This window comes from Notamacropus eugenii, chromosome 4 (genome assembly GCF_028372415.1).
Source record: "Notamacropus eugenii isolate mMacEug1 chromosome 4, mMacEug1.pri_v2, whole genome shotgun sequence".
Taxonomy (NCBI): domain Eukaryota; kingdom Metazoa; phylum Chordata; class Mammalia; order Diprotodontia; family Macropodidae; genus Notamacropus; species Notamacropus eugenii.
The window spans coordinates 217,018,925-217,038,820 of record NC_092875.1 but is presented as its reverse complement, the minus strand read 5'-3'; the positions used below and the strand labels follow the sequence as shown (position 1 = coordinate 217,038,820).

Below are 19,896 nucleotides of genomic sequence, written 5' to 3'. Positions count from 1 at the left end.
ACACCATAATTTGTTGCATGTAACCGTTTACAACCCTTAATGGATTTATTTATATTTGCAATTTTTGCCTAACATTGTGTTTAATGAGTGACATAATGTCTTTGTAATCAACCTTTAAATCATTCTTTTAATATTTAATATTTTTTATTTATTAATATCATGATATTTTTGAGGTAGCATTCTAGACTTGGAGGCAGTATAGCTCTGGGCCCTATCTCTGCCTTATACAATTAATTACTAGCATGTTAAAAACTAGGTATGCTTCTTAAACTCACTGAATCTCAGGTGCTTATGAATGGGGATATGAATGGGGATAATGATATGAGCAGAGCTTACCTCATTGTACTCCCATGAAGGTTAAATGAAATCATGCATAAAAATGAAATAATGCATAAAAATTATGCACTAGCTAAATATCAGCAATTACTTCTTACAAAGCTTTTAAAAATCTGAGGTGACAAGTTTTTTTAAGTGATTTTTAAATTTTAGATTTCAGACATCCAGAGTCTTTATAGCTAATATGGGAATACTAGCATGATATTAATGTCCTTCCACTCATGAAGCCTAGTTTTTAATGTTACTTTTATAATTGCAAGTCTAATGTGAGCGAAATCAGTTCCTCCTTAAACTCAAGTTCTCTGCTTCATGTTTTGCATTTATCTTTAATATTTTAAACCATGTAAGTGAAGAGCTGTTTCCTTGTTTTATTCTAAACTTAATTATATTTTAATATGTCACTTTGTTCTCCCTCATCATTTCATTTCACTCATTTTTGCTTATTATTCATTGCTTGTTATTTAACTATCTTGCTTCTTGCAATTTCTGGCATCAAAATAAATTAAATATATACCTCAAATCTGAGTTTTAAATTTTGCTTTGGAAAGATAATTTTTGAAATCAGATTTCAGAAGGTCCAATAAAGCCATTCACAACAATATATTGATCTTTCCATGGAATCATCTTTGATCCCTTATGTATGCTTTAAGCAACACATACATTACGCCACACATGACATAGAACTTAAAAATGGCAAAAGTATAGAAAATGGCCAAACTCTCACCACGTTCCTGGAATCCCACAAAGTCTAATTTATCAGTTGATTCAGCCTATTGCTTTCATTTGTCTATGCCTAGTTTCCTAGGATATATTGGTCCATTTTATTAAATTAATTTCAAGTACTTTGCAATTAGATGTTAGAAAATAACAAATTTTTGGATATTAAAAAATGAACATCCTTAGGGAAATGTTCTTCCCTCATTTGAAGCAAATGAGGGTTGAAAATATGGAAATGCACCATAATAAGAACCTGTCTATTAGTGGGGTTAACCTGAGGATGAGTGAAACCTGGAGTAGACATCAGGGGAGAAGTAAGTAGGTTCCAAAATGAAATTTACTTTGACTTCACAATTTTGCTTAGGGCTTACCTAAGGAAGTGATATCTGCTTACTTTCTATTTGTATCTAAATGTAAATCATTTTGATATTTAGAACTCTATAGATCCTGAATCTTAATTATCTTTAATTATCATCCAAAAAAGAAAAAAAAATGTCACAATATTTCACTATGTACACAGTTTCTTTTTGTAATCCCTCAAGTTAAACTTTTAAAACTGAGTACAGATTTTTGAGTGACATATTGCAGCTCTGATTCCTTTGCTCCCTGTCCATTTATTGATTTTACTGAGGCATGGTATAGTAGTAGTGGATTGAATATGGGACTTGTAATTGAGATGACTTGTGTTGAAATCCTGCCTCAGTCTCTTACCATCTGTGTGACTAGAAATCACTTAACCTCTCTGTGCCTCTCTCTTCAGTTGTAAAAGAATGGGGTTGGACATGTCTGTAAGACTCCAGCTCAGCATTGCTCCTATGAATTTATCAGGATGAGATCTCATGTTCTGCTTAGGTCTATACAGGTATCTCAAAACAAAAAAGCCAAATCAAAGTTGTCACTTGGACCTCTTCCATGACTGATTGGAATGTGCCCCTCTCCCCTTAAAAAAGGAGGTTTTCTTTCCCAGATTGCCTTTCCTGTCTGGTAACAAACTTTGAAATATAATTTACTCACTTTTTTACTTGAAATTTATAGTGTATTCTGATCTTTGCCTCAAACAAAAAGACTATGGGTTAGCTAGACAGGCACAACACTTTTTATTGAGGTAGAGAACTAAACCTCTCTCTAAATGTCAGGAATTTACCTAAATAGGAATTCAGAGGTATTGTTATTATATTAATAAAGTTTCATCTGATATAAACTATGGAAAATAGAGAAAAGTAACATGTGGAACTGAGGGCCATTATATATTCCCTACACTTAAAAAGAAAGCCAACTTAAAATGTAGCTAATTAAATCATGTTAAGATCTATTACATTTAATTCATTGTCCTGTCACTTGGTTCCATGTCCTTAGGACATTGTCCTGTCCTAGTTCATTGTCCTCCTATCTATATTCATACATCTTATTTTATTTTTCTATTTATTTATCTCCTATTTATTCTTTATTTTTTATCATTCTCTATTTTTACCTCATCATTGCAATATGATTTTAAAAGGCAACATTTCACACAACTATTGCATTTTCAAAGTTTTTAAAAACCTTGCCTTGTATTAACATGCTTGGGAAGTAGGTTATATACATATAATTATCCTGATTATAGAGGAAAGAAAGCTGAGGCTCAGAAAGTTTCATTAATTTATTAGTAAGCCCCATCATTTGCAAATATCAGAAGGAAAACTCAAACCAGATTTTCTGAATCCAACTAAAGTGAACTCCTGTTTCAATATAACATGTTACTTGAATTTTAACTTAAATGTCCTATGTTTTATTTTCATAAAGTTATGTATGCTATCAGTCAAACCTTCTGTAAACAGAGAGAACAATACACTTGAGGTTTTGATCTTAAAATATCACTTAAGAGGGAGGAGCCAAGATGGCAGAGTAGAAAGATACACATATGCTAGCTCCTAACCCACAGCCCATAAAATACCCATAAAGAAGAACTCCCAACAAATTTTGGAGCAGCAGAAGCCACAGAACAACAGAGTGGAGGAGATTTCTGTTCCAGAGAGACCTGAAAAACTGACACGAAAGGTCCGTCGTGCCCTGGACCTGGAGCAGAGCCGAGCCCAGCCTTGGAAATGAGGCACTGAGAGGAGCACATCCTAGCAGGCTTCAGAGACAGAATCTCCAGCAGCAGCAGCGCAGGTCCCTCCACCCACAGGCGCCAAAGGCCAGTGAGAGGGTCTTTTCAGCTTGCCGAGAGGGGAGCAGGGTGTCTCCATAACTCAGGCCCCCTCAGGAGGCAGCAGCAGAGACAGAAGCAGACAGGGGCTCCCAAAGCAGGCAGGAGCCCAGGATCCATTATTGAAAGTCTCTGCATAAACCCCCTGAGGGAACTAAGCCCCATGTGGCAGCTCTGCCCCCACCTGAGCAGCTGAACTTAATCTCATACTGAATAGCAGCCCCACCCCCCACTGAAAGCCGTAAGACTGGGAAGCAGCATTTGAACCTCAGACCCCAAACGCTGGCTGGGTGGATCTGGAGGGAAGGTGGGTGTGGAGAGGAAACTCAGAAGTCAAGTAACCTGCTGAGAAAATGCCTAGAAAAGGGGGGGAAAAAATAAGACCATAGAAGGTTACTTTCTTGATGAACAGATATCTCCTCCCATCCTTTCAGATGAGGAAGAACAATGCTTACCATCAGGGAAAGGCATAGAAATCAAGGCTTCTGTATCCCAAACATCCAAAATAAATATTCAATGGGCTCAGGCCATGGAAGAGCTCAAAAAGGATTTTGAAAATCAAGTTAGAGAGGTGGAGGAAAAACTGGGAAGAGAAATGAGAGAGATGCATGAAAAGCAGGTCAACACCTTGCTAAAGGAGATCCCAAAAACATGCTGAAGAAAATAACACCTTCAAAAATAGGCTAACTCAATTGGCAAAAGAGGGTCAAAAAGCCAATGAGGAGAAGAATGCTTTCAAAAGCAGAATTAGCCAAATGGAGAAGGAGGTTCAAAAGCTCACTGAAGAAAATAGTTCTTTCAAAATTAGAATGGAACAGATGGAAGCTAATGACTTTATGAGAAACCAAGAAATCACAAAACAAAACCAAAGGAATGAAAAACTGGAAGATAATGTGAAATATCTCATTGGAAAAACAACTGACCTGGAAAATAGAATCAGGAGAGACAATGTAAAAATTATGGGACTACCTGAAAGCCATGATCAAAAGAAGAGCCTAGACATCATCTTTCATGAAATTATCAAGGAAAACTGCCCAGAGATTCTAGAACCAGAGGGCAAAATAAATATCCAAGGAATCCACAGATCACCACCTGAAAGAGATCCAAAAAGAGAAACTCCTAGGATCATTGTGGCCAAATTCCAGAGTTCCCAGGGCAAGCAGAAAATATTGCAAGCAGCTAGAAAGAAACAATCCAAGTATTGTGGAAATACAATCAGGATAACACAAGATCTAACAGCCTCTACATTAAGGGATCGAAGGGCATGGAATAGGCTATTCCAGAAGTCAAAGGAACTAGGACTAAAACCAAGAATCACCTACCCAGCAAAACTGAGTATAATACTTCAGGGGAAAAATTGGTCTTTCAATGAAATAGAGGATTTTCAAGCATTCTTGATGAAAAGACCAGAGCTGAAAAGAAAATTTGACTCTCAAACACAAGAATGAAGAGAACCATGAAAAGGTGAACAGCAAGGAGAAGTCATAAGGGGCTTACTAAAGTTGAACTGTTTACATTCCTACATGGAAAGACAATATTTGTAACTCTTGAAACATTTCAGTATCTGGGTACTGGGTGGGATTACACACACACACATGCACACACGCACACATACATAGAGACAGAGTGCACAGAGCGAATTGAAGAGGATGGGATCATATCTTAAAAATATGAAATTAAGAGGTGAGAGAGAACTATATAGGGAGGAGAAAGGGAGAAATGGAATGGGGCAAATTATCTCTCATAAAAGAGGCAAGCAAAAGACTTTTTAGTGGAGGGAAAAAGAGGGGAGGTGAGAGGAAAACATGAAGTTTACTCTCATCACATTCCACTAAAGGAAGGAATAAAACATACACTCATTTTGGTATGAAAACCTATCTTACAAAACAGGACAATGGGAGAAAAGGGGATAAGCAGGGTGCGGGGATGATGGAAGGGAGGGCAGTGGGAGGAGGGATCAATTTGAAGTCAACACTCTTGGGGAGGGACAGGATCAAAAGAGAGAATAGAAGCAAGGGGGGGCAGGATAGGATGGAGGGAAATATAGTTAGTCTTATACAACACGACTATTATGGAAGTCATTTGCAAAACTACACAGATTTGGCCTTTATTGAATTGCTTGCCTTCCAAAGGGAGGGGGTGAGGAGGGAGAGAGGAAAAGAAGTTGGAACTCAAAGTTTTAGGAATAACTGTCAAGTACTGTTCTTGCCGCTAGGAAATAAGAAATACAGGTAAAGGGGTATAGAAAGTTATTTGGACCAACAGGACAGAGGAGAGGATGGAGACAAGGGCAGAGAGGAATGATGGAAGAGAGAGCAGAGTGGGGGGGGCAATTGGAATGCTCGGTGTTTTGGGGTGGGAGGAGGGGACAAATGGGGAGAAAATTTGGAGGCCAAAAATTCTGTGAAAATGAATGTTAAAAGTTAAATAAATAAATAAATGTATGAATGAATGAATAAAAAGGCATTGTAATGGAATCTCACATTGGTAACAGTAAGAAACTGATAACAGAAAAACACTACTGCTTTTAAAATCCTTTTATACATTGGAAACATCTTAAGATGAGTCCAAGGACCCAGGGCTGTGGTCAATGGAGCCCTGTTATAGCTGCTGTGCTTTTCCCCTTTTTTTCTTTTGCCAAGTGGAGGAGGAGAACTCATATTCCCTACTATTCTTTAGCACTCTCTTCCCTTGATCTGATGTGGGGTGAAAGGAGTTAACAGAATCTGCTAAAATGTTTTTAGCTTTCCTAAATATTCACTGCAGCCCTAGCTCAATGGTCAGTCAGGACTATCTGGTAAAAGATCTCAATGGTTCTAATTTTTACTCAAGTAAACTTCATTTCGTGTCCACTCCTTAAAAACTTTGAAAGAGGGCTATAAATCTTTCAATTGAAGTGAGGGAGACTCTCGAAAAAGATCCAGTGGCACCTAGTCCCCTCCTCTCTATTGAAGAGTTCAAAGCTTTATCTCTGAGGTATCTCTTCCAGATCTATGCATTTTCCCAATTTCAATTAGTGACAAATAGTATAACAAATTCTGACTATCTTAAATATCGAATTTGGAGTGACACATTTTACTAAAAATATCACCAGAATGACTACCATTTGGTTGTTTCCCATTACACAAAATCTTTTCTCTTTTAGGTGATGCATGAAACGATTAAATACTAGTCAATCTGCCTCTCTGATATGAGGGAGAAAGTTTCCCCAATTTCTTTCTTGTCTTTCTCCCCACCTTCACAACCTGGCCAGGGTTAGAAGGTAGAAAGAGAGAGAGAATTTTACAAGCAAGTTTCCAACAATTTCCAAACCTTTTATGCTTTCCTTAAACTTTCTATCCATGCACTTCTCCTACTGGTGGGCTTTGATTAAAGCCCCTTTAAAACTGCACGTACCTTATTTCTTTCTATTTCTGATCTGAAACTGCCTTTAGCAATCATATAAACTAAATAGTATAAGATATTTCTCTCTTTCTCTCTCCCATCCTCTCTTCTGATGCTTCGGCAGTCCAAGAGAGGGGAAGAGAGAGAGGGAAAGAGATACCTGCATTCCAAAGTCCGGTTGTAGGAGAGCTGGTTGCATCAACACACAGACACACACAGAGAATATACAGAGATGGAACACACATATAGACAATGAAAAGAAGAATTCAAAAACTGAGAGAAGATTGTCAGAAATCCTCTCCACAAATCAGACCTTTGGCTTGGCTCTCCAGACCAAGTGGAGGCCAGGAAACACGTTCTTTATTGTCTTAGAAACCAAGTTTCCTAGGCATGAATAGCAAGAGGTTGGCCCATCCTTTTGCCTGTAAGCCTTAGAGATGGGTTTAGAGGGGGAAGGGGTAACACAGTGCCTATAGTCTTGTCTCAAAGGCGTCTCAATGAGGGAGCAAAGATTTACTGATCCCCACAATGTGTCCATTGTCTAGGGGGGATAGTGCCAGAGCCTGTCTTAAGTCTCCACCCAATCCCCAGTAAGCCTTCCTAGGTATTTAAGGGGTGAACCTGACTATAGGGCAAGGAGGGGAAAGGGGCTTGGGAAGCTTAAGGGAAAGGAGAAGAGAGGGGAAACTTGACCTGAAGAATGCATAAGACCTCAGACTGGGTCCCCACGTTGAGTGCCAAAATATGATGAGGGCTGGAAAGTGGGTATGAGATCCTCACAAAGACCAGAGGGCCAAGGATTCACGAACTCAAGCATTGTTGGAGTCAAGGTAAAGGTTTATTATACTTTTCAGCAGGCAAGAGTTCTTAGGAAACCTGCAATCTTAGAAGGGTACCAGGATAACTTATAAGGATATTCTATAGTATCACTTGTGTCAAATATGCTAATTAAGTGTTTGAAGGTAGGATTAGGGAGTGGTTAAGGAATGGTCAGTTCTTAAAGGAACATGCACTTTTGGTATCTACTGTGCAGGTGTTCTACCCAAATTTCATCAGGAAATAGCCCAAGGGAGGGCTACCTGGAGGTGTGGTTTTAGGCCTGAAACATCACTAAGTCAACCAATGGTCAGGGCTGACCGGGAAAACCAGGCTTCTCTCCTCAATGTCTTATTAGGCAAGATTAATGTGAGGGAATGTAGGTATGTCTAAGTCTAGAACACATATGATTGGTCAGTAAGTAGTAAATGTTGTTCTGACCCAGTACACAGTCAGTTCAGTACACAGCTGGTTCAAACTAATGAGTTCTATAGGTGCTGCTGGCTACTATATCAGGAAGGGAGATAAGGGTTGTTACTAGGGCAGGCTGTGAGAGAAACTACCTGAGATAGTATTTTAAGGCTAGAGAGAAATGTGATTTTTAAAGAGAAATGTGATTTTAGAATTGGGGCCCAAGCACATGCACCCAAGCACCCCATCAGGAATAAGATGATAGGGAGAGCTTTTGATACAAAATAGGGGCAGCAGAAGAGGGCAAAGGCAGGAAGAGAGCAATATTAGAAGACTGAAAGAGCACGGTGAGTCTACCATGTGGCATGGCAGTCAAAAAGCAAATGTGATTCTGAGTTACATTAAGAGATATATTTTCCAGAAATAAGGAAGCAATCATTCTACCATAATTTCTCTGCGTCAGACTACTTCTGGAAATAAGAGAACTACATATCTCAAAAGACTTCAATCTGTGTTGGTCAATATATAGAGTGACCCAAAAAGTTTGCCTGCAATTTCAAGCTTTAGTCAGTTAAAACTGAAATAAAATTTTTGAGAAACCCTGTATAAGTAGCATAAAGGCAGGGATGTTTTAGTTAAGGGGACCTCTGGGCTTATCTGTGTCTTTCCCCTTGAAGGATCTTATATAGACCCATAAAATACATTGAACTTGGAACAATATTGCATGAAGCACCTGGGAGAATTCCCATCCCTTATCAACTTGCAGATATAAAAGATTCTAAAAATGGGAAGGGTCTCCCAGGAGTACATGAAATATTGTCTTCCATCCTGGATGCCACCATGTGAAAAGGATATTGATAAGGATACTGGAAAAACAACCATAGCAAGTAGCATTGGGAAATGCTTCCAGCTTACCTGATATGAGAATCAGGTAAAATTAAAGAAAAGGGAAAACTTAATGCAGATATGATACCTATCTTCGGGTACTGGAGGGCTATTATGTAGAATCAATTCATTTTCAAGTAGTTATTAAATACCTCTTATGTGCCTAGCAGTGTGCTAGTTTCTGGGGATACCAAAATTTAAAAAAAAAAAAAAGAATCCTATCTAGAATAGGGATATTTACAGTCTACCAGGGAAATAATATGTTCACATAAAAGCAGAGAAGCCACCTGGCAGGCTAGTCAAACTATCACCACCATCTTGGCCACCATTAGGTCCCAATGAAGAAATCCCAGGACCCCAGAGATCTGGAAATAGCAGTGTTCCCTAGGCCATAATAACCATTTCTAGCCTAACCCACAAAGCCATCATTGAAGCGAAAAATCACTGTGGAGAAAGGGCCTGCCTTCCTCATCACTACAACTGGTGATCAACTGTCATCTACAAGTTTATAAGCCTTTGAAGGATGACATTCCTTAGACCACTGTAATGGCGATCAAATTAGGATCTTTTGCAGTTTTCGTTTTACTAAAAGTGCCTCTGATTGAATAATATGATTGGAAAGAATCTTTCCCACCCACTGATGGGTCTGCCTATAGTGAGAAGCTTGATTAGTGGAGTTGTTTTGTAGGAAGGTCCCAAGTACCTTTTGTTTTTTCTATTGAAGCACTGATCAGAAGGTTATGCCCTCTGGCTCTAAAAAGTGTATAAATACTCTGAGGATGAGGTTTTTCTTTAGGCTTACTGACTATAAGTGGTTTTTTGGCCAGCTGAGGACTCTGGGAAACCACTTTAAGGAGCCTCTCTCCCCTCCTTTGAGAAACCAGATGTCATGCTTCCCTCTCTGGTAATTATGGTCAGACAGTTGTCTGTTGAATTATGGTCAGACATTTTGGAAGCATGTCTGTTGACTTTTAATTTCTTTGTATTTTCTTTGAAGTTCAGGATGCCTACTCCCCTGAACCAGGTAATTATATATGTGCTTGACTAAAGGATTAATATATGTGCTTGATTGAAGTTATTGTTAACCCCCCCAAAAGTTACCTTTCCTATTATGAATTCAAATCTGAGGACCTGTGATAGGAGGCCCCACTGTGTATGTTGGCCTGCTTACCGATACAATCACTTGCCCTGAATCTAACCCAGATCTCACAGCCATCTTCTGAGGAATCAACTCCTGTGGAGAGGATCTAGCCATCCACACCAATTGCCAGCAAAATGCCACCCACAAAGCAGGCAAGCTGGCCTAGCTAAATCTAGGTACCCTGAGAGAGAAAGAGAGGAAGAGGAGGAAACATGGGCCATATGAGTGAAACCAACACTACTACCTTGATTACTTTGTCCCCTCAGATCCTGATAAAAGAAACCCCAAGATTCTAAACCCATAGCCATGGGAATAATGACATTAAATAGTGACATTAAAGAAAAGGCATTAACATTTGCTTCACTGTTATACCATAAGAGCCCTGGGACTTTTCCATCTAACTTGCAGCTGAAAACTTTCATACATATTGGCTTTCTTATTAAAATGTGAACTTTTCTATTTGCCTGTCTAATGCTTTACACATAGTAAGTGCTTAATAAGTGCTTTGTTTATTTATTCATACATTCTTTAAAATATGATGTGATTCTACACAGCAAGTCTGCTTCAGTTGACTGGGGGATTGCATTATAAATCATAAAATTAGTTTGAGAGAGCTATTCCACAAGTTGAGGTACATGTGAATAGCTGGTGGAAAATATGAGAATAGAAGAGGATTCTGGGAAGATTACAGAGTAAATGAGAAAATTTCAAGCTCTCAAGATTTTCCCCAACAAAAGAGATGAAATAGCACCTCAGGGCGAACATAGAGAGGCAAAAATTAATAGGAGTAGAGGCAGAACAGGGGTCCTCCTGGGACAATCAGAGATCTGAAGAAAAGTCCTCAAAGTTTGGTCCCTGTGAAGAGTAAATACCTCCAGGCTAGGTCCTAGATCCACTTAACCAGGGGAAAGCCCTGGGATTAGCTGGATTGGATGGCTGTCTCAGCCCCAGCTACAGGAATTTTTACCTCTGGGATGATGAAAGGTGTTGGGAAATTGAGCCAAGGTAGGTAAAGGGAACCTCTACTGACAAGGAACATCAGACCCAGCTGTGCTGTGGAGATGTGGCAGGGGCAAGAAGAAACCAGCTCACACCTGATCAGTACAAAAGCACTGGGACAGGGACCCTGTTCTCCGTGGTCATTTACAGGAGGCTGGAGATCTTGGTTTCAGTTCCAGGCCAAAGGGGAGAACTGAAGGAGGATCTGAGGACAGAGGCACCATCCCTGGTACCCCGAGACTAGAGGTGATTATAGAAGATATACAAGATTATACAAGATAAAGCAAACCAAACCAAAAAAAAAATGCACAGGCTAAGAAAAAAGAATCCAGTCAAAGAGAGTTACTATGGGAATGGAGAGGACTGGGGTTCATCTTCAGAAGAGGATACTGAAGGAAAGAATGCATCCTCTTCTACCCCAAAAAGTCATGTCAAATGTCACAGGCTCAAAAAGAATTCATCAGAGAACTTTAAAAAGACTTCAAAAATCAGATGAGAGAAACTAAGAAGAAGCTAAAAAGAAAAAAAAAAAACAAGAAAAATAAGAATATTGTGAAAAGAATGTTGACCAATTAGAAGAGGAGATCCAGAATCTTAAGGAAGAAAATAATTCCTTTAAAATCATACTTGGCCAAGGGGAGGCCAGCAAAGTTATAAGAGATCAAGAAATGATCAAACAAAATATAAAGAATGAAAAAAAAGAAGAGAGTGTGAAATGGCTCATAAAAGATTAACTAATCTGAAGAACAGATCAAGAAGAGAAAATATAAGAATAATCAACTACCTGAAAGCTATTATCAGAAAAAAGAATCTTGACAGAATAATACAAGAAATAATTTAAGAAAACTGTCCTGAAGTATTAGAATAAGATGGGAAAGTAGAAACAGAAAAAATCCACCTATTACCACCTATAAAAGTACCTACAAGGAAAACCCACAGGTATATCACAGTCAGATTCCACAACCCCCAGCTTAAGGATAAAATATTACAAACAGCAAGAAAATAAAACAATATAAACATGGCAGTACCACAATTAGAATCACACAAGACCTAGCAGTGGTGACACTAAAAGACCACAGGTTTTGGAACACTATATATTGAAGAGCAAAAGAGCTTGGGTTCCAGTTGAAAATATCAAACCTAGTAATGCTAAGCATAATCCTGAATGGAAAAAAAGTGGATGTTTAATGAATTGTCAGACTTAAAGGGTTTTGTTTTTAAAAACTGAACTTAATAGAAGATTTGGCATATAAGAGCCAAGAGAAATATATGGCATGTACTAAATACTAATTACAAGGGAATCAATAAGGATAGACTGTTTACTTTTTATGTATGTAAAATGTATGTCTAAGATTGCTATTAATAATAGTAATAATTAGGTAATCCATAAAAATGTTTGGGGTAGACCTGAGTATGATATGACTTTAAAAAGTAAAACTATCTAGGAACAGCTAAAAAGAGTAATTATTTTATACAAATGAGGTGCAAGGGCAAGAACCAACACAGAGGAATTAGATGGAGGAGAGGGGCTATTCATTCTGGAAACCTACTTTCATCAGGAATGGGCTCAAGAGAGAACAATATGTAAAAATCTAGAAGAGTACAAAAGTTTTCTAAATTCAGAAAGAAATGAAACACTAAAGGGGTAGTGAGGGGGAGGAGAACATAAGGGAGGAATCTTTACAGGGGAGGATGAGAGAATAGCTTAAAGGAGAGAGTATAGAAAGGTCTTTAGATTAATGGGAATGGGAGAAAACAAGAGGGATCCTTGGAGGGGGATAGGTTAAGTAACAGAAGGACAAGGTAGAGGGTAGAAATAAAGTAGAGGTATTAAGAGAGATAGGAAATTAAAGATATGAACAAACATCAGAAGTAGAATTTGTTAGGGACAGTATATATCTTTATATGTATGTATGTGGATATATGTATATGTGTATTTATGTATAAGTATATCCTCAATTGTAGCCTTTGGAGGAGGGGAGGAGGGAAAGAACAAAGTCAAAGTACACAGCAGAAAACAAAAGAAAACTAACAAGGAAGCAAAGAAAAGATGGACAGCTCTCAACATGATGCATAGTATTTATCATATAGTCTTTCTTGAAATGCAAATATATTGCTATAATTTTTAATCCTCTCAGCTTCTTCTGTGAACATAACACATTTTTTCTTATTTTGTATATGTTTCAACATTTAAGTTTATAATGTGTTTTTTTTTCCTCATCATGTATTTAAGTTTCAGTAATAATAAAAAAAAAAAGAAAAATTTGAGGATAGATTATGGATTTTGGACCACACCTTAAAATACAGGATTGGCAGATACCTGGATAAGGATGGAGTTAACTTAAAAATGATTGTATTTGCCTGTGATCTAATCAAAACCTTCTGAACCTGAAAAGGAAGATACACAGAGAAAATTGTCTAAGTAAATTCAACAAAGTAGATAACATAGAGGGTACCTATAATCTAAGATGATGAATAGCAGAAAAAACATCCAGAAATTAAGAGGAGATCCATGAAAGGAAGGAGCCAACAATAAAACCTATGTTGCCAGATAGACTTACACAAATACACAAAACATTTGTAACCAATAAGGCACGGTACAGATCCTAACAAAAAGGTAAATTTAATCACTTAGCCAATAACTATCTACTAAGTGACTATTATGTTCCAGACACCTTTCTAAGAAAAGAAAGAAAGAAAAGAAACAAAGAAAGAAAAAAATGGTCCCTGATTTTGAGAAGTTCACAGTCTAAGGAGGCAGACAATAAGCAAACAACTACATAGGAATCAGCTATATACAGGATAAATAGGAAATGACTAACTAAAAGGAGACACTAGGATTAAGAGATATTAGGAAAAGTTTCTTGTAGAATGTAAATTTTAAGGTGGGTCTTGAAGGAAGCTAGTGAAATCAAGAGGCAGAGATTAAAAGGGAAAGAATACCAGACAACCAAAGAAAATACCTAGAGTCTCAGAATTTTTTATGCAACAAAGCTGGTGTCACTGGATCAAAGAGTACATGAGGGAAGTTTAAGGTGTAATAATGCTGAAAAGATAGGGGACAACTAGGTTGTGAAGTAATTTGAAAGCCAAGGAGATTTTTTTTTTTAATTTGATAACAGAAGCAATAGAGAGGCTCTAGAGTTTATTGAGTGTGTTTGAGGGGAGCAGTGGGGAATGACATGATCAAACCCAGGCTTTAGAAAAATTGCTTTGGTGGCTAAGTGGAGGACGAACAAGAGTGCAGAGAGCCTTGTGGCAGGCAGACCAGCCAACAAGTCACGGTAATAATCCAGATGTGAGTTTCTGAGCGACTCTACCAGGATAGTGGCCATAGGAATTGGTGTCATGAAATCCATTCCTAAAACGTCTCTGAAAAGCTACAATAGTCATGGTTGACTTCAACAATCAGGATAGCTATTAGAGTTCTCTCCTTAACCAAAGTAAAATACCTGTATATTATTTGTGTGTGAACATATATGTATGTGCATGCATATATGTACATTTATGTAACATAAAATCCATGAATTACTAGTAGTCATAACTTTCAAATGATAGAAACACCAGTGAAGATTCTACTCAGAATCTGATTATCATCAAAGAGTAATTGGTTACTGCAGTGGAAATTATGGGTACCTAGCCAGTGGGAGAAGGCAGAACTGCTCCATTTTTAGAATTTATAATAGAGGAGAAGAAAACTGTGTGTGGTTTTGCAATGAGTACATGATTTTGAAAAGCAGATTTCAAAGGGTTCAGGGAATAGTTACTATCTGAGCTAAAATTACATACATGACATTACTCCCAGGAGGGATGGAAAATTCTCAAGAATGAAATTCTGAAGATAGAAGCAGTTCTGATGAATAGGAAAAGTATATGTTGTTTGTACAGAGTCCAACAGAATGTACAGGGAACTCACTAACCAATTTAAATTTTTTAAAGACATTATAGAATATAAAAGGATAAGTAAATACAGAAGTGTGTCATAATTCTGTGAGAACAGAATTCTGTGAGAGCATTGCTAAGGTTAACAAAATGGGGGGCGGCAGGTTTCTTTGAGGAAAAGAGAAGGTTAAAAAAAGCTAGCACTTCTGCTAAAAGGGTGGAGGAGGATGAGATAATGATAATGGGTGACAGAGAAAAGGAGGAAAGCTTAAACTGTTCTCTTTGGGTTCTCTCTGATGAGGAGAATGATCCTTGGATTGAATAAAAATAAAATTGCTAGTAGAAAATTGATATCTAATATATGCCATTTAAAAAAATTCAAAAAGATGTTGATGGGTTAGATTAACATTGGACAGAAACTTGGAAGATGAAATTTAATAAGGACGTGTCAATTTACAACTAGATTTTCTAAAAAATAACTTCCCAAGTATAAGATGAAGGAAGCATTTATTGCCGGATATTTTCCCTTAAAAAAAATTCTGAAGATTATAATGCACTACAAGATCAATAAGAATTAACAGTGTGGTATGGCAACCTTAAAGGTTAATGTGATACAGACTGCACTAGGAGCAGGATAGTGTTCAGGACAAGGGAGATGATAGTCATGTCATACTGTGTCCCAGTTAGAACACAGGTAAAATACCACGTCTGGTATTGTACCCCACATTTTTGGAAAAGAGATTTACATGCTGGAGAGTACTCCAAAAGTGCAAACAGGATAATGAAGGGATTCCATTTTATGTCATTGAAGGAACTGGACATATTAGTATGGAGGAAAAAAAGAAAAAAAATGCGAGAAGCATATGTTAGCTGAATTCAAGCATTTGCAGGACTGTCAAACCATCAGTAAATAATTTGTTCTGTTTAGCCCCAGAGGCAAAATGAGAAGCAATTGGTGGAAGTTACAAGGGAAGGAATTTATGTTTGATGTTAGGGAAAACAGCAACTTCCTAACAGAATTTTCCAAAAATCAGAAGTACAGGAGAGATTTGGATAAAGACTAGAAGACCATTTGTTAGGTATATTATAGAGGGGACTCTTGTTCATGTACACATTGGACTAGATGACCTCTGAAGTTGCTTTCAACTGGAAAATTCTGTGATTCCGGTGAAGTCTTAGTGTTTCTTTGTTCTTTGGCACAGATTCTCTGATGAAAATATTTAGATTCTGGAACTGGCAGAGAGTATTTGGAGCCTCTGGTTGCTTGTTTTCCTTTTGTGGATATTATTACCATATTATCAACAATAAAGGATCCAAGATGCCTAGAGATATTAGTATCTCTGGATATAAATAGCATTAAAATATTAATATTGTTATGCTGCATAATATTATATGATAAAATACAATATTTTATGTTACATTATTATATTAATATCTCTAGATATTTTTGGTCATCTATTGTAAACAGTATAATTAATGGTGAAAAGCATAGATATCCTCAAAGGTAAACTGAGAAAAGGAAGAAAATTTGTGATTCAGATTTTATATATTTGCTTGGTTCAATTTTGGGGGGCCCCAGTATACTCAAATGCCCGTGATATGAAGCCAATTCTTTTGACTTTATTGTCTATGATTTCATTGACATTTTAGTTGTTGAGACGGGGTTTTGAATGTCTTTATTACTTGTTTCTTAAATCTGCTAGATAGAGAATATGAAGTTTTTTGAGGATTTTTTGAAATGCATCATGTAATCAGCCCTCATTCTTATTTTGTATCTTAAAAGGAATGAATCTAAATGCGAAACACCATTTTAGAGTCAATGGGTTCTCTATATGTTTTATGGAACAAGATGTTTAATAAAATCTGAGTTGTTTGATTTCATTTGGTGAAATAAATTCCAAGATCAGAACATAAAAATAATAGCTCCATAGTTCCTGGACTTTATGCTCATCCTTATGTTAAACTTGTTTGTATCTAAGCATTGACATTTGCTAGTCTTTACTTTATAAAAAATCCTTATTAAAAATGTCTGTATTATCCCATTCAGTCAGATCTCGTCTAATACTGACAAACACTAATCTTAAGAAAAAAACAGAAATCTTGAGATCAAATGCTTGAGAATAAGCATTATTTTCCTAGAAAAGCCATTTCTCTTCCATCTGTTTGTGTACATCTCAGAATAATTAATCTTATAATTCTGCCCCTAAAACATTACTTTCAGTTAAAAATGACTTCAAATATCTGCTGGTAATTCTAAACTGTATTTTTCAAGTTGCAACAACTTATCATTTGATTTTGCAATATTCCACCATTTCCTTTCCCTTTACTTAAGAAAGAAAGTACTCAATGACCTATATTTATTTCTTAAGTGAAATTGAATTAAAATTCATTGAGTTTTGTTAAGGTAATTTGTACACATCTCTTGAGATATCCTAGAATATTACAAAGCTGTGATTGTGATTCATTTTTTAAAATTAGTTCTCCTCTCAGATTGTCATGCATGGAAAATCCTGGAAAGGAGCAATTGGAGTTTTTCTCACTTCTGGTTACTTAATAAAAATGTCTCTAGATGGAAAATATAGAAAACAATAAGTGGATTCAAATGTTTAAATTTAACATGTACATTGTTCACATAGAACAAAACATTTTCATTTTTTTCCAAATGACTACCTGTGAGTCACCTCAGATATCTTGTTAAATATCTTTTTGTGGCACAAATGTGGTATATTTCACCTTAAGTTTATGATGTAGTCTGTGTAAAATTTTATTTTACAAAATAACTATAAAAATCACCTAAAATAAAGTAAATGCCAGGGAGATATAGCTTAAGAATGTACTTAAGAAGAGGCATGGTCATGGTCTAGTTAAGATCTGGGTTCAGGTTTTGCCTATAACACATACAAATAGTGTGACCACTGTTAAGTGAACAGGTCACTTAATAGCTTCCCAGTGCCCCCAGAATAATCTCTGAGTAGATAATGTAGATGAATTGACAATCGAAGGTGGAAGGAGTTTTCATCCTGGGATTTTTTCTCAGTGAAAATAGATATGTGTGTGTCCATATATGTGTACATATATGTATATATATATATATATATATATTCACTCATACAGGTTTGTGTGTATGTACATCTGAATATAGGCATTTATTTAAATTTATCAAATGGTGTTCAGTTTCAGTCATGCCCAACTATTCATGACCTCATTTTGGGGTTTTCTTGGCAAAGATACCGAAGTATCTTTGTTTTCTATTTCCTTCTCCATTCCTCATCTGTAAAATAAGGAAACTGAGGCAAACAGGGTTAAGTGACTTTCCTGGGACCACAGAGCTAGTAAATGTCCCAGGTCAGATCTGAACAGGAAATTGAGTCCTCCTGACTTTAAGCTCAGCACTTTACCCACTGCATTACCTAGTGCCTCCATAAAACAAAGTACGTTTTGAAAACTATTGCATTAATGTCACTGTGCTAAGCCCTGGAAAATAAAACCATTTAAATAGGAACCATTTTCTGGGCTCCCAAATTATATCATCTTATAGAGGTGGAGTAATGAGAGTGGTATATCACATAACAAAAGTTATCATCTAAAATAATACATGATAGATACTTATGAAAAACAGAATTACTTTAAAAATCTGTTCAGTAATAAACACCAGTACCATCCAAAAAACTATAGTATGAGTAGATATGAACGATTTCTGACCATCATACTGTGTATAGGTGAAAGCACTGAAATCAGAGACTAATTACTGTTTTCTTCTTACCTCCATTATCTTTTCTTTTCCCTTTCCAGAACGATTCAATGTATATCTTATGCCTACACCAAATCTAGATATTTATGGGGAATGCACAATGCAGATTACACATGAAAACATCTATCTCTGGGATATTCACAACGCCAAGGTCAAGCTGGTGATGTGGCCTCTTAGTTCATTGAGGAGATATGGTCGTGACTCAACTTGGTTCACATTCGAGTCAGGAAGGTAAGTTCCACTTGTCAATGTTAAATAGGGCAAAAAATGTGCGGCAGGTGGACCCTTTCAGGAAAGGTTATACTCACCACAGGCCTGGATGAACAAGGTTCTACTTAAAACTAAAAAGACAAAAGACAAATAGAGGCTATGACATGCCTAATAATTTGTTTTATTTTGTTTTCTGGGGTTTTTTTGTTCTTGAGCTAATTAACTAAGTAACATTCAGCAGAATAATTTTATTGATCACACTGGTATCTAGCTTTGTACATGATGATTTTAATATTTTTCAACATCAGAGGCTCCTAATAATGTAAAGTTTCAGATCCATTATGCAATCTGTCTTGCTGCAATGAGGATCAACTCTTCCAAAGTGCATATGTCCTTGTGTTGTATTAGTAATGTGTGTTCTTCATAGAGAGGTAGTTTTGGAAACAATTTTATATAAAATATCTTACAGTATTGCTTTTTTAAGTTTGAGGTAATTTAATAGAGTATTCATTTATCCAAATTACTTGACTAATCAAGTTACTTAAATGTAAATACTTCTTCCAAATGACAAGAGATGTTGGGAGTGTATTTACCTCTAAAATAAACAGCCCTGGCATTATTGCTTACTGGGTTCATTATCATCATTTTATCACTGTCTTAACAAAGTATTGTGGTTCAATCACGTTTGTGTGCTTCATGAGCAATACCTATCTTGTTTCATACATAAGGTGTGCATATCCAACTCAAATTGTATTTGGCATGAATGTTATTGTTACCTACCAATAATAATAACCTTTTCACTTCTATCCATTGAGATATTGTTAGCAACATTCTATAGCAAAGAAGGTATGATTTAATCTATAATTTAATACATAATAAAATAAAGTGCTTACTATTAGATTTTACTCCTTTTGATGTAGATAATAAACATTTATAGTTCCTAGGATTCATACTTAGAAGGAACATTAGTAAGCATCTAATTCAATTCTGTCATTTTACTTTTAAGGAAAGTGAGCCCGAGAAGTTAAAAGATTTACTTATAATGGCATGGTTCATAAATGTCAGAGGTAGGGTTTGAACTAAGATCTTCCAGATTTTCAATCCAAAATTCTGTTGTTTATAGCAGAGCAGCCTGTAGGCATACAAGACCTGGAAAACCTTCTAGTATTGCCTAAA

General features: G+C 36.6%; 1 protein-coding gene across 1 annotated transcript in view; it reads left to right on the top strand.

Annotated features, from left to right (window-relative positions):
• DOK6 (docking protein 6) overlaps positions 1-19,896 on the top strand; it is a 663,764-nt gene that overhangs the window by 401,924 nt on the left and 241,944 nt on the right. Inside the window, exon 5 of the mRNA XM_072604125.1 lies at positions 18,552-18,741. Within this exon, the coding sequence (XP_072460226.1) occupies positions 18,552-18,741 (190 nt within the window). The remainder of the gene's footprint in view (positions 1-18,551; positions 18,742-19,896) is intronic.